Genomic DNA, 22,850 nt, shown 5'->3' on the forward strand with positions numbered 1-22,850 from the left:
ACATGCTAAAAATCTGTACTGACTCTTTAAGAAAACCAGCAGTTCTGTAAAGAGCGTCTGTAAATGAGCGCATTAAAATTAAATTTTTATGTTTTGTTGTACTGTATTTTAACAACAATTGTCTGTAAAGAACAGAAAAGATAATAAAAAAGACATTATTCAATGAAAAATGGATTGCGTGGATCTCATCTTTGGACACACATTACACAGAACGAGTCAAATCAAACTTTTACACTCAACATACAGTGAAAGGATGCTGAACTTCTTCGCCAATTTACTACTCAATCACTGGTGAGGGAAATTTGAACATTTATCGGCCAGTGGCTAATCACAGACATTTTTATTGGCATAACACGAAATTTGGTCTCATATGCAAGTGATGTACTCGCATTGTAGAGAGTTGCGCATGTAGTTAAAGGAATGTTCCGGGTTCAATACAAGGTAAGATCAATACGCTGATGAAAAAACCACATAGTCACTGATATACCTCTTAGTTTTTTCTGCCATCTCATCTCGTTGAAGAGGTCGTCTGCGTGTAGGAAGAAGTCATTTATCTTACTGCCCTGTTCGTCTCTCTCTGTGCCATAGTACACACGCAGTTTGGACTCATTTGTCAGAAAAGAGCAGATATTTGGTACAGGAAACACTATCTGCTCCATAGTGCGATCCTGACGGACTATCTGTATGCATGCACATACACATACATGAAGGCACACATGCAAAGATTCAAAGTTGCTTTAAAAAGAATAAACATCATACATGAATCAAGACCAATTCAGAAGTGTGTTTCTCTTAGTGATCTAATAGTGTATTTTACTGCCTTTGAACCAACAAATGTATAAATATGTGAAACATTTGTGCATGCTTGTGTATGTTACCTCTATCTGTGCGGTGTGTTTAGTGTAATACTCCAGGGCCTGTTCTTCTCCACCTGGTTTTAGTAGTATTTGCAACTCCTTATTGTGACGGGATAGCTGAAATGACAGAAGTCAAATCAAATCACACTACTGATCATCCCTTTGCTCAGATGAAGAGAGATGTTAGTTGTTACTGGTTGACTGTTAGAACTAGCCACTGAATAATTAAATGTATTGAATGTACACATGTGCATGGGAGTTTGTGTGTTTGATGCGTAAAAGTATTTACCTGATGTGCAAGTATATAGATGTTGTGTCCAACATTGCGAGGTGAGGCAGCATGGTCCTCTCCGTTCTCCTGCTCCTCCTCCTCAAACTCTGTCTCCCCCTGTTGGTAGGCCATTTTCATCACCTCTACCTACAATAAGAATACACACACACACAAAATACACTTAAGGCCTAAGTATACTTTGAGAACACACACAAATAAAATACACTTAAGGCCTAAGTATACTTTAGTTGTCCGCGTTGCTGATCAATCCGCACAAAGTATGCGTGATGCAAATTTCGTCATCAGCACTGTCCTCACATGAGCCAGATTTTCTCGAAACGAGGACAGTCCACATCTGTGCTCATTGTCTGCGCATGCACCTGGCATTAACTGTACTAACAGAGTATCACATAACAGTCATAGTGCGCATGCGTAAAACGTGGCTGTATTCGCTCGCGGTCAAAAGAGTATACGCAGAAAAACTGAGTATACCCGGGCTTTAAGCTTGCCTTGAAGTCATTCAAATATTGTATTCGAAGAATGTTGATGACTGTAGTTTACTGTCTATCTATCTAGACTTGATGAAGAAGAAAAACAGACTACAGAGAATGAGTGACCTAGGATAGACTACAATATTAACACACCAGCTCTTTTGGTCTCATGTTGTACAAGATTCTTTCTGCGTTCTCGCTGTCATGACGACTCTCCATGATTGCCAGCAGTAGTTTAGATGCATTATTCTGAAAGTAGAGAACAAATAATGTTACATACTGTATAAAGTAATACTTAACTACCTACTGCTCACACACTTATTGCATGTTAGAATAAAGAAAGTCACCTTTTCACACTACGCTTTACCCAGGTTAAGACCATTTTTAACAAATTTTCACTTTTGTAATTAAGAAATAACACTCCAGGTCTTTTACAGTTCTCACCCCACACTGCAGTGTCAAATGTATACAATGTGAATTACTAACCCAGGGAAGTATGAACAATGTGCAATATGGAACAAGCTAACCAACAATTACATCAATCCAGGGTTATGTTATGTGTTAACAACGTCAAGCATGAAAAGCCCAGTTGAAAGTGAGATATGTTTCTTTCTTGGAATTTGAGACCAAAGTGTTGTATAGTACCTTTAGTTCCAGAACTAGGTCCATTCTCTTCCTTCCCAGTGGATTAATGTCATTCAAAATCAAAGCAATGATGATGTCAATGCCATTTGACTCATGAGTGGCGATGCAATTCTGCAAAAAGACATGCAAACACATTAACAATTTAATTCCTTAAATTTAGGAAATATGTTTAGGAATAAAGGAAAGGCTATGTGTGCAAAAGATAGAAAGAGAAAGGCAAGTATGATGTGTTCATGTTTGTTTACATACCTGGTTATCATGGCAGGGTCCTTGACAGTATTCAGTGAGGCTCTCTACAGTCTGATTAATAAGAGCCACATTATGCTGGTTGATATAGAGGCCCAACAGCCCCAAACCTCCTGTTGTGCTGCCACAGATACAGTCCAGAAACTGCAGGGTCTCACACACCAGGTTATAGTTGTTCTTGTTGTTTTGACAGCGCAGAAAATTCTGTAGTAAAGAAAAGGAGCACACATGGTTATGTCTAACCTGACCAAACTAGCCCAAAATATACACTTGCCTAGAGGTCATTAGGTTAAAGTTTCTACCAGGCCCTTAACATTTAAAAAAAGATCCTGTGACCTGACTGGACTGGTACTGTTAAGTTTAAGACCGATCCTGACCCCAACCTGAAATTGTATGTAGACTCAGATGCACAGATTCATGTGTGTGTTAAATAAATTGCATTCAAATTAAAATGTAAAATATTTATGAGAATTGTCAATCAGATAATTACAGACACAAACACTGCATAAACACCCAAATCCTGACAGTTTGTTGGGTCCTGCCTGGCTTGTGACAGATAGAAGTAGAGATCAACCGATATTGTTGATGATTGATTAATCAAATTGCTTATTTTCTGTTGAAGTGTTCGTCAACCAATAGGCAAACCTGATTTTAACTATTGTTTTATTTCTGCTTTTAGACCCAATAATAACAATATAATTCGCCACAAGCCTCTGAAGGTAAACAGTTATATTTTAGATTTCAAACAATCTGCTTTATATTTAATATTGCACACAGTTAGTTTAACCTTTTTTTTAACCTGTTTTACTGGCAATATCCACATTTTCAAAACTCAACTGAATGTAACTTGAAATTAAAAACTTGAAATGCAAATTTAAAAAGTAACGCATCTTTGTTTTAACTTTATCTGTAAACCCAACAGTAAAGAACCGCAAACCAATTAAATGGAAAAATGTAAATATTGGTTAAAAATATTAGTTAAATGGATTTTTCTGTAGATAGCAGGTCTAGTCTGGTCATAAAAATAAAAAGAGAGCTAAATGTGACCGATGGACAGGTAGGCAATCACACATACACACCTGCAGGTCTCGATTGTGGTTCTCACATAGCAGCTGTAGGAAGCGCAGGATTGGTTGCATAATGAGAATGACAGGGCTCATTTCTCCCTGCTCCGTCCCTTTATCTCCACCCCCCTTGTCTCCATCTACAGTGCCATAAGCTTCCTCAGGATCAGCATCTCGCCGATATGAACCAAAGGCCTTCTTAGTCACAGCAGATGCCTCTAACAGCTGCTCACGAGCATCATCTGTCACTATGATACCTGAATCCTTTCCTGTAAAGATAAGACATCATGCATGTGTCACTTTTTTGAGTCCAAATGTATCAATAAAAAAAAAAAAAATAAAAAAAAAAGCAATTCCTACAGACTTGTATACACCTCTTAGATGTGGGACATGTTTTAAATTTCTGACTACATCAAGAAGTCTCTTAAAATTATCAGATAATTTGACCTTTTGATGGCATGGCAAGGTTAGTACAGGTTCTCACAATGGACAAATTGTGTAACCCCAAGAGACAAATATAGCTGCAAGCAGCGATGACGGTCCATTTCCACCCATTGCCTTTTGGAAAACAATGCATGATGGATACATGCATTTGGTTGAGTAAACAAGTAAGACACCATGTCTTACCTTCTGCTCAGACATAATGCTTAACAACTTGTGTGTGGCAAATATAATAAATGTGTAATTATGGCAATTGTGAACCCTTGAACAGTCCAAAAAATTATATTGTTATTTAACTTGTGGCTATGAAAATATCATGCAAGATATCAAGAATCCCCTTACCTTATTTAATTTGACAAAAGTCTGAGTAAATTTGATGTGACAGGAGTGAATATTAGAGGGGCTGTTCTATTCGAAGTGTTACATCTATTGATGCCAGCTGGAGGCTCTTTGACCGTGACTCACCATATCCACATTCATGTCATAAGCATGATTAAACATATTATACATATTATTAATATTAAAATACACATTGGCCACAAATCAATTGCCACAAATCCAGATAGAGTACAATGCCATGTAACACTAACAGGGCAACACTATTTAAATATCAAATACACTTTGATTATTGTGCACCAGCAGTGTCTGGACACTATTCTAAGAACTTTTGAAGAGTTTCAAATAAAAATAACAGGACTATTTCAAAGTCTGTTGTAAGAGCCACACTTCCTGCTGCCAGTTGGTGGCGCTATGACCGTGACCCACAATAGCCACATCCATGTGATCAGCCCCCAAGACCAAACATACAGCTAAATTTTGATCAAAAACACACAATACACGCAGAAGATATGGGACACTTCCTGGTTCCCATTTTTTCCCCCACTAATCCATTGCCTCGCCATGGCAACACCGTTCAATATATAAAAAAATCAGTTCGCAATTTAGCATCTACAATGTCTTGGCATAATGTTGCCTAAATTTGGTGACAGTCACATGAATCCCCTAGGAGTATATATATATATTTTTGTGATTCATACATTAAACACAGAAAAGCAAAACATATATACACAGAATCAATATTTAACCCCCAAGCCTATACAATCTAGAGGGGGTCCAATAAAATTGATGTAAAATCTTGAATTGCATAAGGCACACCCTTGCATCTCTAGATGTAGACTTGACGTTTTTTTTAGAATCCTAGCCCACACTCCCTCCTCCAATACCAAGTTTAAATCTTTCTCTCATAATCTCTTGTGAGAAGCCGAAGCTCCAACCCTCAGGCGGCAAGAACTTCCTGTTCAATACAAAACCAGGGGGGCTCTCTCAGGTGGAAGTGACCAATGAGCCAAATGTCTGAGACTGAATGCAAAATAATAAAACAAAATCTTGGGGGACTTGGGTAGCTCAGCCAGTATTGATGCTGACTACCACCCCTGGATTCGTGAGTTCGAATCCAGGGTGTGCTGAGTGACTCCAGCCAGGTCTCCTAAGCAACCAAATTGGCCCAGTTGCTAGGAAGGGTAGAGTCACATGGGGTAACCTCCTCGTGGTCACTATAATGTGTGGTTCTCGCTCTCAGTGGGGCACGTGGTGAGTTGTGCGCGGATGCCACGGAGAATAGCGTGGGCCTCCACACGCGCTACGTCTCTTTGGTAATGCGCTCAACAAGCCACGCAATAAGATGCGCAGATTGATGGTCTCAGACGCGGACGCAACTGAGATTCATCCTCCGCCAGCCGGATTGAGGCGAGTCACTACACCACCACGAGGACTTAAGAGTGCATTGGGAATTGGGCATTCAAAATTGTGGAGAAAAGAATAAATAAAAATAAAGAAATAAATAAAATAAAAAATCTTGAGTAGGCCTAGCCCACCTTTGTCAATCGGCCTATGCATCTTACTGAAATGTAATCTGGGACGTTTACCATTCCAAATGAAGGACCTCTATATGCTATCAAATTGCTTGAAATAAGAGAGGGGGACATCTATAGGGAGAGACTGTAGCAGATAGTTGAATTTTGGAATATAATTCATTTTAATGACATTAACTTTACCAATCATATATAAATGTAATGAAGCTCACCTGCCCACATCGCTTGAAAACCTTTTTATTAAAGGGTTAAAATTAACTCTTAACTAAAACACAAATTTGCTGGGAATAAAATACCCAAACACTTAATGCCCTGTTTGGGCCACTGGAAGGCGCACGGCTGAAAAGCCGTTACCTTGCAATATGCTGTCAGAGCCAATGCTTCGGATTTAGACCAATTAACTCTGTATCCCAAGAATTTAGAAAAGGAATTAATAATTCTGTGAAGGCAAGGCATATATCTAGTAGGGTCGGAGACGAATAATAAAATATCATCTGCGTAAAGCAAAAGCTTTTGCGCCACACCACCTGCCACTACCTCTGGAAAATCCTCCTCCTTTCTTATCGCGGCTGCTAATGGTTCCAGGGCAAGACAGAACAATAATGGGGAAAGAGGGCAACCCTGCTGGGTGCCCCTATCCAGAGTAAAATAATCTGAAATTAATCCATTTGTCTGTACCGCCGCTACCGGGTGTCTATAAAGTAACTTAATCCACCCAATAAAAGTATTACCATACATTTCCAAAATCTTAAAAAGATAATCACATTCTACCATATCAAATGCCTTTTCGGCGTCAAGTGAGATGGCAGCGACCAGAGTCTGATCATTCGCCACTGACCACATGATATTGATGAAATGCCTAATGTTATCAGAAGAGCTACGGCCCCGAATAAACCCCACCTGATCTATATGTATAAGAGATGTCATAACTTTACTTAATCGGTTAGCCAAAATTTTTGACAATATTTTAACGTCTAGCTAGATCAGGGAAATTGGACGGTAACTCTTACACTCGCTTGGATCTTTGTCCTTTTAAAGAATCAGACTGATCCGGGCTTGCGTCATGGTTCCATTCTTTAATGATTTTAATGATTCTGTATAAACTCTAGCAAAAGTGGAGCCAATTCTGTAACATAAGATCCAAAAAACTCCTCCAAGTTTATCTCAGAATCAAGAGCTTTTTTTGCTCAGCTGTCAGTGTAGGAAGTTCTAATGGTTCCACAAAGTTTCTAAGATCCTCATCAGTAGACGAAGACATGGAACTATAGAGATCAAGATAGAATAAAGACAAATAACATATAGATTCATCCACATAACTGTCCCGAAGGTGTGTTATTCTACAAAATATACTCCAGCCACTAGGCAGAACCAGCACACAAAAAAAAGAAAAAGGCTGTCAAACTCGGACTGTCAAATGAATGTTCAGTGATCCGGCCCATTCGGCTGCTACATGTGTGCAACAAATGACCTAATCACTTGAATGACTTGTAAGAAATACTCCACAAAACAAATTCCAGCCAATAGGAGGCATAAGCTCAAAAAATTTGCAGATTCATCCACACAACTGTCCGAAGGTGTGTTATTCCACAAAACAAACTCCAGCCACAAGGCGGAACCAGCACAAAAAGAAACGAAAAAGGCGCTCAGTTTCCTCGGACAGTCAGGTGAATGTTCAGTGAGTTGGTCCACTCGGCTGCAACTTGAGTACCACAAAATAACTTACTCAGTCCATTGACTTTATGAAGGACATCGCTTGCTGTGGGCATGTAAATATTTTACGGCCATCCTTAGCATCTATTCTCAATTTGGCCAGGAACATCAGGGCAAAAGCGACCTTCCGTTGATGTAAAAGTTTCTTGCATTCCTTGAATCGATCACGTTTCTCTCATCAAATTCGCAAAGTCTGGGAACAAGAAAATGCTGTGGTTCTTCCAAAAAAGCTCCTCGCCTCATGCAACACAAGATCTTTATCGGATGATCTCAGAAATTTGGCCAGAATTGATCGGGGCCTGTCTCCCTCAGCGGATCGCAGAGCCGGAACCCTGTGAGCTCGCTCGATTTACAGCTTATGGGCTGTTATGTCGAGCAAACACAGAAAGAGCCCGTCCAGGAATTTCACCATATCCTGTCCCTCTGCTCCCTCAGGAATTCCAACAATTCGGACCTTACTGATGTAAGTGTCTTTTAATGTCTCCAGAGCCCGAGGATTTTGAATTCTTTGACATATTTTCCTCCTAGGACAGTTATGGAACAGAGTATATCGAATCTCACCGGTTTATGACATTAACAAAACTAGCAAAGTGTGCAGAGCTCGCCATTCATATGTCCGAACCTCACATGGCGTCCATGTTCCCCCTCATCCCCTAGGAGTATTAAAAGTTCAGAACCTGCAATTTTCAAAAAATCCAAAATAGCAGACTTCCTGTTGGACGGAGCTAAAGACTTTAATTTTGAAAGTTGCCCAGCATGATGAATATATGTACAAAGCTCGGTGACTGTAGGTGAAAAAGGGGGTGCTACAGAGTGCCCAGTACAAGCCCATGTTTAAGGTGGTGCTAGAGAGCCTACCCTACACTCCATGGGTAACCTTTTGCCCAGGCCTAATGGCCAAAAACTCTGATGTGTGTGCAAACTTTCATGAGTTTTTAAGCAAGTTAAGTACCCCAAAAGCACCCAAAACCTTGAAAATAATAATAATAATAATCCTTAGAAGAACAATAGGGCCTCTGCACATTCAGTGCTTGGCCACTAATAAAGTATCAGCAGTCTGACCTCTCCAGCGTTGTGGTGTATCTTTGTCTGGAGAGTTGTCATCACGCCGCTTGTTTCCCAGGTCACTGGTGTTGACTGTAACCGTGGCTTTGATCTCCAGTTGTGCTGCCTTCATTCTATCATAAAAAACTCTGAAAAACTTTTCAGAATTTTTGTCTTCTGTTAAACGTTTGAAGAAGGAATGCTACAAGGAGATAAAAATACAAATATAATCCAAATATTATAAGCACAAGTTGTATGAATTGTAGACAAAAACAAATTCTTTGTAGAATATACCAGTGAACACAAACAAATGTGAACATTTACATATCAATTAATTTAATATCATAACAATCGATTTCTATGACATCACCCTTTATCTGAGTGACAGGCCTATCTGACCTGTATGATGGTGTTCCCGCCTTCCAACAGTGCAATGGCCAATAGGATGCTCTCATGGAAGACACGGTCACTGGTAGTATTCATGATGAGATCGATGACCAGGTCAGATGCCCCCTCACGATCCAGATGACACTGTACCTCCATCAGTGACATCTCGGCCCTACTCAAACACCCTGAAGACAAACAAACTCAAATAAATTTTGACACAAACAAAGGTGAAGTGTGTAGTATAGATGATGGGCTCTATTTTCGTAAGCGCGCAACGCGCAGTGCTACGTGCTACGACCGTGCACTGCGTCTTATCCAATTTTCGTGAGAACGCTTATTCTAAGTGCAATTTTCATGCCAGCACAAAGCCGAAGTGGGCGTAGGTGGGAGTGTTTGCGGAAACTATGAGTGTATTGTATGGTAATGAAGTGGTGCAAAGCGCAATTTGCTATTTTCCTTAGAAATAGGTCATTGCGCTAAGACGTTTCACCGCCACGTCTGTTTTTGTGCAAAGTCTAAAGTCAGTTCCTGCATTTTGCAGTTCATGTCCAAACTTTGAAAACATAGTGGAACATCAAATTATGTCCCTGACAATAGCCTTGTGTTAAACTATCTTTAGGTCATGATTTATTTTTCAATAATAATAATAATTATTATTATTATTATTATGTTTATATTTACAATTGCACTTATGATCTAATTTGTATTGGTATTTTTCCACCTGTTGTCATAAGAGTGTTTTTTAACTCACTGCAAAGTGGCCGGTGGAAGAATTTGGAGAGTAAAATTTTTAGATTAGATATGATTTTTTCTAATTGTATTTTCATTCCATTTGAAGTGTAATTTGAATTTAGAAATATTTTTGGTTTAATTTTTTCATGTTTCAATTAATTAATTTAATTTTTCAAAATCAGAATTGACCGGTAGAAGTGAAGTGCGTGCTGATACAATCACTGCTAATACAAGCCTTGAGTTGTGTGTCAGTAGATGAAAATGATTAATAATACTTACATTCTCTGTAATTTAACAGAGCCTTCATCCATATCCTGAAACTTCATTTATCATGCGTAAAAAAGGAGCATGTCCCATTTAACAAAGATGCAGTTAATGCACAAAATAAAGTCCATATTTCTATTCTTCTAATTCATTGCATACAGTCCATTTACACTACCAACTCCTTATGAATGTGCTGTCTTTGCTTATATTGCTGGTGCTTGAGGGAATGGACTATTTAATAGGATGCAGATGGTGCTGGAGAAATACCTCTGAATTAAATTACACTTCACCCGTTTAGCACCTTGTGCGCGCGATTTCACTAAACTCACTTACGCCTAGACTTAACACATGCTTGCACAAAAATACCAAAACTTCATGGCCATGCCCATTTACTTTGTGCTTATGACTTAAAGCATAGTGCTGTGCTTATGTCAAATAAACAGTCATAATACACATGAAATCATACCGTAACATATTTAGTAAATATTTTTTAAATGGACTATTATTGATTCATTAATAAGATTGCTCTGGCTCATATAAATCATGCTCACAGGACAAGTAAACATGAAATCGGTCAGAATTGAGACCGGTAGGAAAACAATCTCATTTTTCAGATTTCAAAGTATTGTTGCAATATATGAAATATAAAAGAAATGCACAATTATTCTTGGTTTTCATTTTCTTTTTCACAACAATTGCCTGATAGTAAAAAATATAAAATTATGTTACTTTATTGTTTGCAATTTTTTCATTGGGTCCTATTGAGCAACTGAGCAAAATCTGACACTGTAGTTTCCCACTGGTTAGAATCAAGAATAAGTTTCATACTTTCACTAACTAAAAAATAAAAAAAATAATAATAATAGACAAGGCATACAGTTTGTTTCATTGGACAATTCAAGGAGTAAAACACATGTGCCCACACACATTTGGGATTAAATGGATAGAAGAAAGTATCTTAACATTGTAGCAATTATACTCATCACCTTTACTGTACACTTAACTGTTGTTTCCAGAAGACAGAAAATTAGATGAGAATGTAAATGGTACCCACCTGACTGGCTCTTAATTTGTCCAACAGGTATCAGGGTGGAGTTACTGAAGGTCTGACTCTCTCTCCGCCCACTACTCCTAAAGCCATAGTAACGATTGACAAGCAGCTGCCGCAGAGCCTCCCCCTATATGATTGGTAAGTGTTTCATTGTGAATAAATCTTAGGGAGTTTTTTCTGTGTCATTGTTGCCTTTGGTTTGCTCACTTGGCACTAAACACTTTTCTTTGTAGATATCCATTGTTTAATGTTTTCCATTGTTATCTTTTTGTGTTCAATTGCGATTCTGACACAAATCTCCGTGAAGTAAACAGTATTATAGGTGTTTGGTTAGGCAACAGATTAGGTGATGTTAGTAATCAGGAATCAATGTGACCTACCCTCCTCTTTTCCTCCAGCTGTTTGGGTGGCAGACTGACACCCACCACCTGAGTAAGTGAGCAGAGTGGACAACACAACACTAACACAAAGTTAGTATCATCATGCAGCAATCTCCAACTCTACCCTAGCAGCATGCTTGACTTCATAACATCAGTGATCATAATTATTTTATGGATCTGGAAAGTGGCAGTTATAGTATAGACAGTTATATAGACAGTTATATTTTTGGGTGCATTTCTTAGTTAGTTATGAAACATAAGCAGTTTATAAGTTACATCAGGCTTAAACAGAAAAGATCATAGAAAAGCAGCATAAACACCAGTAGACAGATTGAGTACAAGGTAAGATGAGAGTGTTAAGAGATCAGGTTAAAACAGTAAATATCCAATATAAACTATGCTGACAAAGATATTCTTAAAGGGATAGTTCATCCCTTTAAGAATCTCTCATCATTTACTCACCTTCATTCCATCCCAGATGTGTATGTCTTTCTTTCTTCTGCTGAACACAAATAAAGATTTTTAGAAGAATATTTCAGCTCTTTAGGTCCATACAATGCAAGTGAATCGTGATCAGACCTGTCAAGTTCCAAATATCACATAAAGACAGTTAAAAGTAATCCAAAAGACTACAGTGGTTAAATCCACATCTTTAGAAGCAATATGATAGGTGTGTGTGAGAAACAGATCAATATTCAAGACCTTTTTTTACTATTAATCTCCACTTTCATTTTCACATTCTGAAAGTGAAAGTGGAGAATTATAATAAAAAAGGGTTGAAATGTTAATCTGATTCACACTCAAAGTAATTGCATCACTTCAGAACACATATTGAACCACTGGAGTTATATGGATTACTTGTGTGCTGCCTTTATGTGATTTTTGGAGCTTGAACTGGTCACCATTTACTTGCATTGAAAGAACCTATGGACCTGAGATATTCTTCTAAAAATCTTCATTTGTGTTTAGCAGAAGAAAGAAAGTCATACACATCTGGGATGGCATGCTGGTGAGTAAATGATGAGAGAATTTTCATTTTTGGGTGAACTATACATTTAACAATACCATAACATGTTCATGCCCCAGCGAACATCATCAGTGACCAATACCTTTGGTTCATTTTCCCTGAGGACATTTAAACTGTGTATATCTGCTTAAAGATACAGTATAGTTTTTGGTGGTATTTTGTAGTCCAGACATGGACTAAAAGCCACAAAACTAATTTGCTTTAAAATCCAAAATTCATATTGACCTAACAATAATATTATATACAGCAATAATATAGTCAATCACAGTTGCTACATTATTAAAGTACCTTACTAAAGCACAAAATACAGTGGCTAAATGAGAAAAGTGACCCTAGAACTGCACAACACAGCATAATAAGCCTGAAATAACACTAATAAGCCACACTAAACCACAACAAATCCACATCCATACCAAAAAAAAAAAAAAAAAAGAATATACAGTATGCAATTAGGATAAATCTCCTATTGAGGCTTTCAAAGATGGAAGAAGAAAGAAGAGAAATGAACTAAAGAAAGATGAAAGATGTGATGAATGACAAAAAGAGGACAACCTCAGTGACATCCATCTCATCATCAAATCCCATGGGCTGAAAAAGAGGAGTGAGGGACAGGTTAATGAAAGAGTGGACATTCGTCAAATGAAGCCAGTGGCTATTAGTGACCTGATGGTTAACAGAAAGCCAATGCATAACGGGGGTGAACAAACATCTTCATAATCTTAAACGCAAGTTAACATGCTTTTTCAGGCATGCCGACATTATAAGAGGCCACAGTATATATACAGTACTTCTGGCAACACTTGGGACGGTATGGAATATACTTTGAGATTATGTTTTATCTAAATACACTGTAAAAAGTGGTAAAATGCAATTGTTACCTTTCTGAGCTATTTTTTACCTGATCCAACCCTTAAAATTAGTTTGGTACATAATGTACTCAGGTTGATTCAGTGATGTTAATTTTTTAATTTTTTTTTACTTGAATCATACAAATGTATTTTGATGTTACCACATGATGCACATTTGAAGGTTACATTTTTTTTTCAGTGTGAGATGAAACTATTTGACTGTTCTTATTTTGTGGTAAATACCTTCTCCCCGTATCCTCTGTCTTTAGTCATCATCTCTCTAAGTGTCTGCAGGACTTTGATACAAAGCCTTTCCTCATTTTCCTCCAGAAGTTGCTTGGTATGTTTTATTAACCTGTACAGATTAGAAAGAGTGAACTAATATAATTGAGACATTTGACACACATGAGCAATGACTATAAAGGATCATATAAGGGCATTAAAGGAATGTTTCAGGTTAAATACAAGTTAAGCTCTAGTGACAGCAACTGTGATAAAAACACAGAAACATCACACTGTTTGTAAAAACAAAGGGAAAACTCATGAATAGTAACTTACACTTAGCACTTACAATGAAAGCCTATGGGGCAAGTGTACTAGAGAGTTTAATAGCAGAAATGTGAAGATTGTATTTTTGTTAAAGCATTTAGCTGAATTCTTAAGCAAAACAATTTGATTTTTGAGCAGTAAAATTGTCCTGTTGAGGTGGGACTACTTTTCTAGGTGGATAAACTTATTGTCGGTATGCATTACCTACATAATTAATGTGGGTGGAGTTTGCTCCATATGAAAAGTGATTTAGGGGTATAGTGCTTCTCAAAGTAATCTAATATAGCATTATTTTTTAGATAAGTATTTATCATACTTGCAGATGAATCCTCCACTCTCACACTTGCGGTGAGCTTCAGTGTGTTCTGGGAACAGCAGTTCTGGCCGATGCAGAACATCCACCAACACCGACAGCTCAGCCTGAACCAGAGGCCTCAACCGCTCCTCCAAAGCAGACACTATATCCTTCAGATACACATTCACACATTAACATACTGCACACCCTAACAAAGTAAGGCCCTGAGGCAAAAGCATTGAATATAGGTTAAAACTCAGTTGTTCTTAAACAGAATGATTTGTCTCGGCAAGACAAAGTGACACACAACAACAATCATTCACCTGGAGTCTTTCAATGATGTTGCGGTAGTCTCTGGAGGTGGTCAGAATGGAATCTCTGAGTGTAGCGTTGCGGACGGACAGTCTCCAGCTTAGGGCTGTTTTCTGAACAATGCTGTTGGACTTCATGAATAGATTGTTCACTTGACAGTCCAGGTCCACTGGAATAGCTATAGCTCTGCCTTTTGCTGTCCAACACAAAGCAGACACACATATTTCATGGTCATACACTTAGGCAGTATGCACACGGAACAAACAAGAAAAACAACAAAAACATACAACATTGGTTTCTGGTTAAATTCTGGTAATTTTCCAATGTTATAATTCTGGAAAAAATTATAAAAATACTTTCTCCTATCCCAGTTTAATGTGAAGAGACAACTACAATTAAGCCTTTCTTAGGTTAATTCCCCCCAAAATTGAAAACAGTGAGGCATTATTAAAACAATAATCAGTTTTTTAGAGCCTTCTGATAAACCCAACACAGCAACATTTGGGGCAGGACTATCTGTTTTCTGAACAATGGAAGAAAAGAAGTGGAATGGAAGGGGTAGTATGCGTGTTTGGAAAACCTTCATTATTATAACTATTTATTTATGCTATCATGTTTGGAGCCACTAGAGAAGAAATTAAACACTTCACCTTTAAACAACTTTTAATATCTTAATTTACAGTTAAGACTGTGAATGTTAGCTGATGGAAATGCAGTTCTTACCCACGTCACTCAGCACTTTAATACATGCTTCAACATTGCCCTTCTGACTTGAGAGCAGCCAGTTGCAGTGATATACACGGTAAACTCCCTGCAGCAGCTGCACAAACACTGGCTGTCGGGTCTGAGACACAGAGAAAGATATATATAGAAAGAGAGACAGAGAGATGGGTTTCACATGTACAAATGTCCAGTTGATGCTGAGAAGCTGTGTGTTACCTGCAAACTAGTGCTCTGGTCTGAGAACGGTGAGCTGAAAAAAGTGGTGACGATGCTCATGATAGTCTCTGTGACGTAGCGCTCCAGAACTGTGTCAGCATGCTTACGGTCACTCGTGTTATTGCATACCTGCAGGAAGACAAAGGGGGTGCATTTGTCATTAATATCCTCAAGCGAATGTGCGAGTACCAAGACCATATTGTCTGCATATGTGTTTGTGTCTTACTCTGCAGATGTCCACCAGGAAATCATCGAACAGTTTCCACATGTGATTACTGGTGTAGATCTCCTTCATCTCAACTTCTGTATCCACATAGCAGTGATTCAGGAAGTTCACATAGGCCATCTTCACCTGGACAGATACACACCCAGGGTTGGGGAGTAACGGAATATATGTAATGGGATAACGTATTTAAAATACAAAATATAAGTAACTGTATTCCACTACAGTTACAATTTAAATAATTGGTAATTAGAATACAGTTACATTCAAAATGTACTTTGATTACTGAAGAAATTACTTTGCATTTTATTGTAATTTGTTTCATTTAATATTTAGTCCTTTCAGATGGAAAACATTTATACATATAAATGGTGCGATCCAAAGTGCATTTGAACAGCAGTGAAACACTTTCTTATGATGTGTTACATTCATACGAGCAGACAGAGAAGTAAGTTTGAGGTAAGTTTGGAGCAGAAGAAATAGAAATAAACCATGTGTAAATTGTCAGCTTTACACTAAGCTAAAATGCTATTTCTAGCCATTTTACATGCACATTACCAGGCACGATCATATTTTTTTATCAAGAAAATTCACATCAGATCATAATTTCTATTTTTCTTGTAAGACCTTTGATATTAGGGCAAAAATCATATTCCTGATAATAATTTTTGTATTGTTTTCCTGTAAAAATATCTAAAAATCCTTAAAACAAGATCAATTTGATTTATCTTGTTTTAGAAACAACACTGCATAAGATATTTAGGTTTTTCAGAAAATTTATTTTTAACATGTGTATTTAGTTTTACTGTACTGGCAGAGTTTTTATAGTCAAAACAAGTGAAAAAAATCTTCCAGTGTTGAAGTAGTAATCCAAAGTATTTAGAATACATTACTAGGGGCCTGGGTAGCTCAGTGGTAAACTGATGAATGCTGGCTACCACCCCTGGAGTTCGCTAGTTCGGACTGAGGCGAATCACTATGCGACCACGAGGACTTAAAAGCACTTTGGGAATTGGGCATTCCAAATTGGGAGAAAAAGGGGAAAAAATCAAAAACAAAAAACAAAAAAAAAAGAATATGTTACTGACCTTGAGTAATCTAACGGAATACATTACAAATTACATTTTACAGCATGTATTCTGTAATCTGTAGTGGAATACATTTCAAAAGTAACCCTCCCAAACCTGTGCACACCAACATATGAAGTTGAAGAAGTTATGGAATGGTTTACTTATATAATTATAATGTACAATATAATACAGTCCAAAAAACAAAACTGCTTCAGTTTTAACAACACATTCACAATTCATTCAATACATGCAAAAAGCCAAACACCTCTGCCCCAGACTCTCTTGGCCCACACTCAAACACACACTCACCTCAGGGATGCAGTCTTCATGCGTGACCACACGTACAATATCATCGAGGGGGAGCAGTGAGTTACACTTGATCTCAGTGTAGACATTCTTCCCTTCAGTGCACACTGCCAGCAACTCCACCAAGTGGACATGATACCTGCAAGAGTCAGATTTCAAACACACACATACACACCATAACACAGAGTAAGAACAAATATTATACCTATGATGGAAAATCTTTAACATGACAAAAGCCCACAAAAGAACATAGTATAATAAAATAAAATGTATAGTATATACATATTATATACAGTACATACATATACAGAGAGAGTCTACTATTATATAGTATTTGCTTTTTTATTATTATTATCGGAAAATATCACAAGCCAGATTCGAACTCAGGTCGCCTGTGCAAAAATACCAATACAAATGCTCCAAGTGCTGGAAAGTACAGAACATGCACAAATGTACCTGAGTGCACTGCTCTCATCTTGCCGCTCCCTCTCAAGACGCATCATTTGGACCAATGATTGAAAAGATGCTCTGTCGTTATAGAACACCAGCACATCCTCACCTGCTGTCACCAGCTACACAAATACACACAAACCAAAACACACTCATTTCAATAAGAACATAATTTTTGAATCAAACACATCAAATAGCAGGCTTGTTTCCATCACTAATTTAAGGCCAGAGTGCATGAGTAGTGCCTTTTTGCAATAGGTTTTTGCACAGACCTCAGCCATGACAGTGTCTTGGCATTTCTTGATAAACTTGTTCTCAGCCTTGACAATAGTCTGCAGGAATTTTAGGTAGTGCACACTGCGGCCATGCGTCTCAATGCAGTGCACAAAGTGCTGCACCACTCGCTCGTTAATCTCACTGCACAACTGGAAATTATTCATGAAGATATGCTGCATGGTCACTGCCTCCAGAATCTAGAGAAAGAAAGATAAGGAAAGATGAGCAGTGTGTGTTGGAATACCTGGAATTCAACAAGTAAAACTATGCCTTTGTGTGTTATCAAATGTCTTACCCCCGGGTTGAGGAACAGGTTAATGTGTTTGTGTAGTAGTGTCTGGTTCTGTTGATTTCCAGCACAGAAGTTCTGCAGGAATTGATGCGCTAAAGTCATTATCTCCTGCATCTGAACATCCTCCCCCTACAACATCCAAAAATACACATGTAAGAAAAGTCAGTAACCATTTAGCAGATGCTTTTAACCAAAACGACTTACAGTACACTTATTGCAGGAACAATCATCCTGAAGCAACCTAGAAGCCCATTTAGTGAGGTCATCTTATAGACACAATGGTTTTCATACTAAGATAATGATATTTATCGTTCTCTACCTCAAATCTTAACCTTTGCAGAAAAATGTTGACATTATTCGATTTAAAGCAAAACATGTATGACCATTTCAAATTCTGAGGATTACTTTAAGCATCCTCACAAGTCGGTTTTCGACATGTCACAAATTTTTTGAGGACATTTTCAAAACTTTTGACCTCACAAGTATAGCTCAACCTGTACACACAAACACACACATTTACTGAGCTACTGTATCTACCTGGGGACATAACATAGACTTCTATTTTTTTTTCTATAAAGCTAATTATAATTTATATAGGTTAACCCTATTACTAAAAGAAAGCATTTAGTACTTTTTAGTGTTCTTTTTAGTTAGTAGAATCTAATTTCCAATTGAGGATATCCCAAAATATCCCCAAAGCGAGGTTATCTCAGATTTAGCTCACTTTTGGGGACAATCTTGACTCAAAAGAATAGCTAGATATATGGGTGGCGCTAGGGGTAGGCTACTTGGGCTTCCGAATGTTTTCAGTAAGGCCCTGTCCACCAACCATGACACAAGCCTGGATCAGTCTGATTCTTAAAAAGAACAAAGATCCAAGTGAGTATAATAGTTACCATCCAATTTCCCTGATTCAGCTAGACATACAAATATTGTCAACAATTCTGGCTAACCGATTAAGTTATGACATCTCTTATACATATAGATCAGGTGGGGTTTATTTGGGGCTGCAGCTCTTCTGATAACATTAGGTGTTTCATCATTATCATGTGGGCAGTGGCGAATGATCAGACTCTGGTCGCTGCCATCTCACTTGATGCCGAAAAGGCGTTTGATATGGTAGAATGGGATTATCTTTTTAAGATTTTGGAAATATACGGGTTAGGGAATACTTTTATTGGATGGATTAAGTTACTTTATAGACACCCGGTAGTGGTGGTACAGACAAATGGTTTAATTTCAGATTATTTTACTCTGGATAGGGGCACCCGGCAGGGTTGCGCTCTTTCCCCATTATTGTTCCGTCTTGCTCTGGAACCATTAGCAGCCACGATAAGAAGGGAAGATGATTTCCCAGGGGTGGTGGCAGGAGGTATGGTGCACAAGCTTTTTCTTTACGCTGATGATATTTTATTATTCGTCTCCGACCCCATTAGATCTATGCCTTGCCTCCACAGAATTATTAATTCCTTTTCTAATTCTCAGGATACAGAGTCAATTGATCTAAATCCGAAGCTTTGGCTCTGACAGCATACTGCTCAGTAACCGCTTTTGAACTGGGTGCCTTCCAGTGGCCCAAACAGGGCATTAATTATTTGGGCATTTTATTCCCAGCAAATTTGTGTGATTTAGTTAGAGTTAATTTTGACCCTTTAATAAAAAGTTTTTCAAGCGATGTGGGCAGGTGGGCTTCATTACATTTATCTATGATTGGGAAGGTTAATGTTATTAAAATGAATTGTATCCCAAAATTTAACTACCTGCTACAATCTCTCCCTGTAGACGTCCCCCTCTCTTATTTCAAGCAATTTGATGGCATAGCGAAGTCCTTCATTTGGAATGGTAAGCGTCCTAGATTACATTTCAATAAATTACATAAGGCGATTGACAAAGGTGGGCTAGGCCTACCCAAGAATTTTTTTATTATTATGCATTCGGTCTCAGACATTTGGCTCATTGGTCGCTTCCACCTGAGAGAGCCCCTCCCTGGTTTTGTATTGAACAGGAAGTTCTTACCCCTATTTCGCCATTGCAAAGCCTTTCTATCAAACTAATCTGAGAAGTTAAATTACACCCCGTTATCTCACATTTGCACTCGGTATGGACAAAAGTGTCCAGAGTGTTTAATTCGGACATTTATTTAAATGCTGCCTTGAGCATATAGCTGAACCCAAAATTATGTAATAATAAGTCCCCTTTCTGCTGGTCAGAGTGGATTGTGAGGGGGGTTACTACACTCAGTGACCTATATGAGAGTGGAGTGTTGAGATCCTTTGAAAATTTGGTTCAACATTTCAGTTCTATAGGTATTTACAGCTGCGCCACCTGCTCTGTACTATTTTTGGGAGTAGCACACACCCCCCTAAAGCGGCAGATATTCTGGATGAGGTGATTACTGCTTTTGGAAAAGGTCATGAGGCATCAGTGTATTACTCCCTGCTAATTCAGAGTCTGTGGGACGGAGCTTTAACTTCTATCAAGAGATTATGGGAGAAAGATTTAAACTTGGTATTGGAGGAAGGAGTGTGGGCTTGGATTAAAAAAAAACTAGAGATGCAAGGGTGTGCCTTATGCAATTCAAGATTTTACATCGATTCTATTGGACCCCTTCTAGATTGTATAGGCTTGGTCTTAAAGACACACCCACCTGCTGGCGATGCCAATCAGAAGATGGAGACACAACCCATGTTTTTTGGTCCAGGAATTTTGGTTGAAGGTTCAGAGTTTTATATGTGACATACTGAGCATTCAAATTTCATTTTGCCCCAGACTCTGTATTTTGGGCGATGGGGTGGTCATCAATATGGGGGATAAATACATAAAAAATTGGGTTCTGACCAGTGTTATGATTGGCAGGCAGATTATTTTAAGGGAATGGAAGTCAGCTGAGGCACCCTCATTTCCGGAGTGGTTTAAAGAGATAGCTTTTGAGGAGATGTCATGAAGAAGGCTGGGGTTTTGGGATTTGTTTGATAGGAATTGGGGCAGTTATTTAGTGTTTTTGGGGGACTCTTGGGGTGGGGCTGTGGGGAGAGAATATAGTTTTAATTATGTATGATTATTATTATATATATATATATATATATATATATATATATATATATGTATATACAGGTGCATCTCAATAAATTAGAATGTCATGGAAAAGTTCATTTATTTCAGTAATTCAACTCAAATTGTGAAACTCGTGTATTAAATAAATTCAATGCACACAGACTGAAGTAGTTTAAGTCTTTGGTTCTTTTAATTGTGATGATTTTGGCTCACATTTAACAAAAACCCACCAATTCACTATCTCAAAAAATTAGAATACAACATAAGACCAATAAAAAAAACATTTTTAGTGAATTGTTGGCCTTCTGGGAAGTATGTTCATTTACTGTATATGTACTCAATACTTGGTAGGGGCTCCTTTTGCTTTAATTACTGCCTCAATTCGGCGTGGCATGGAGGTGATCAGTTTGTGGCACTGCTGAGGTGGTATGGAAGCCTAGGTTTCTTTGACAGTGGCCTTCAGCTCATCTGCATTTTTTGGTCTCTTGTTTCTCATTTTCCTCTTGACAATACCCCATAGATTCTCTATGGGGTTCAGGTCTGGTGAGTTTGCTGGCCAGTCAAGCCCACCAACACCATGGTCATTTAACCAACTTTTGGTGCTTTTGGCAGTGTGGGCAGGTGCCAAATCCTGCTGGAAAATTAAATCAGCATCTTTAAAAAGCTGGTCAGCAGAAGGAAGCATGAAGTGCTCCAAAATGTCTTGGTAAATGGGTGCAGTGACTTTGGTTTTCAAAAAACACAATGGACCAACACCAGCAGATGACATTGCACCCCAAATCATCACAGACTGTGGAAACTTAACACTGGACTTCAAGCAACTTGGGCTATGAGCTTCTCCACCCTTCCTCCAGACTCTAGGACCTTGGTTTCCAAATGAAATACAACACTTGCTCTCATCTGAAAAGAGGACTTTGGACCACTGGGCAACAGTCCAGTTCTTCTTCTCCTTAGCCCAGGTAAGATGCCTCTGATGTTGTCTGTGGTTCAGGAGTGGCTTAACAAGAGGAATACGACAACTGTAGCCAAATTCCTTGACACATCTATGTGTGGTGGCTCTTGATGCCTTGACCCCAGCCTCAGTCCATTCCTTGTGAAGTTCACCCAAATTCTTGAATCGATTTTGCTTGACAATCCTCATAAGGCTGCGGTTCTCTCGGTTGGTTGTGCATCTTTTTCTTCCACACTTTTTCCTTCCACTCAACTTTCTGTTAACATGCTTGGATACAGCACTCTGTGAACAGCCAGCTTCTTTGGCAATGAATGTCTGTGGCTTACCCTCCTTGTGAAGGGTGTCAATGATTATCTTCTGGACAACTGTCAGATCAGCAGATTGTGTAGCCTAGTGAACCAAACTGAGAGACCATTTTGAAGGCTCAGGAAACCTTTTCAGGTGTTTTGAGTTGATTAGCTGATTGGCATGTCACCATATTCTAATTTTTTGAGATAGTGAATTGGTGGGTTTTTGTTAAATGTGAGCCAAAATCATCACAATTAAAAGAACCAAAGACTTAAACTACTTCAGTCTGTGTGCATTGAATTTATTTAATACACGAGTTTCACAATTTGAGTTGAATTACTGAAATAAATGAACTTTTCCACGACATTCTAATTTATTGAGATGCACCTGTGTATATATATATATATATATACATACACTTCTGGTCAAAAGTTTTGAAACACTTATTCTTAATTATAATTTTTTTTCACATTTTAGAATAATAGTAAAGTCATCAAAACTATGGAATAACATAA

The 22,850-nt window shown here is 38.2% G+C and overlaps 1 protein-coding gene across 2 annotated transcripts in view; it reads right to left on the reverse strand.

The window, feature by feature from the left end:
• The window catches only part of itpr1a (inositol 1,4,5-trisphosphate receptor, type 1a), a 66,751-nt gene that overhangs the window by 11,419 nt on the left and 32,482 nt on the right, over positions 1 to 22,850 (reverse strand). The window contains exons 31-52 of one of the 2 annotated variants that reach the window (XM_051706804.1): positions 18,045 to 18,170; positions 17,746 to 17,946; positions 17,480 to 17,595; positions 17,027 to 17,162; positions 15,651 to 15,776; positions 15,425 to 15,553; positions 15,209 to 15,329; positions 14,497 to 14,681; positions 14,195 to 14,343; positions 13,573 to 13,684; positions 13,034 to 13,069; positions 11,455 to 11,502; positions 11,078 to 11,201; positions 9,040 to 9,212; positions 8,659 to 8,842; positions 3,590 to 3,843; positions 2,514 to 2,714; positions 2,265 to 2,375; positions 1,773 to 1,868; positions 1,147 to 1,275; positions 879 to 974; positions 488 to 680 (exon numbers count right to left, since the gene is read on the reverse strand). In XM_051706804.1, coding sequence (XP_051562764.1) covers positions 488 to 680; positions 879 to 974; positions 1,147 to 1,275; positions 1,773 to 1,868; positions 2,265 to 2,375; positions 2,514 to 2,714; positions 3,590 to 3,843; positions 8,659 to 8,842; positions 9,040 to 9,212; positions 11,078 to 11,201; positions 11,455 to 11,502; positions 13,034 to 13,069; positions 13,573 to 13,684; positions 14,195 to 14,343; positions 14,497 to 14,681; positions 15,209 to 15,329; positions 15,425 to 15,553; positions 15,651 to 15,776; positions 17,027 to 17,162; positions 17,480 to 17,595; positions 17,746 to 17,946; positions 18,045 to 18,170 — 3,046 coding nt within the window. The remainder of the gene's footprint in view (positions 1 to 487; positions 681 to 878; positions 975 to 1,146; positions 1,276 to 1,772; positions 1,869 to 2,264; positions 2,376 to 2,513; positions 2,715 to 3,589; positions 3,844 to 8,658; positions 8,843 to 9,039; positions 9,213 to 11,077; positions 11,202 to 11,454; positions 11,503 to 13,033; positions 13,070 to 13,572; positions 13,685 to 14,194; positions 14,344 to 14,496; positions 14,682 to 15,208; positions 15,330 to 15,424; positions 15,554 to 15,650; positions 15,777 to 17,026; positions 17,163 to 17,479; positions 17,596 to 17,745; positions 17,947 to 18,044; positions 18,171 to 22,850) is intronic. The other variant, XM_051706806.1, reaches the window with a different exon arrangement.

This window comes from Myxocyprinus asiaticus, chromosome 9 (genome assembly GCF_019703515.2).
Source record: "Myxocyprinus asiaticus isolate MX2 ecotype Aquarium Trade chromosome 9, UBuf_Myxa_2, whole genome shotgun sequence".
Lineage (NCBI taxonomy): Eukaryota > Metazoa > Chordata > Actinopteri > Cypriniformes > Catostomidae > Myxocyprinus > Myxocyprinus asiaticus.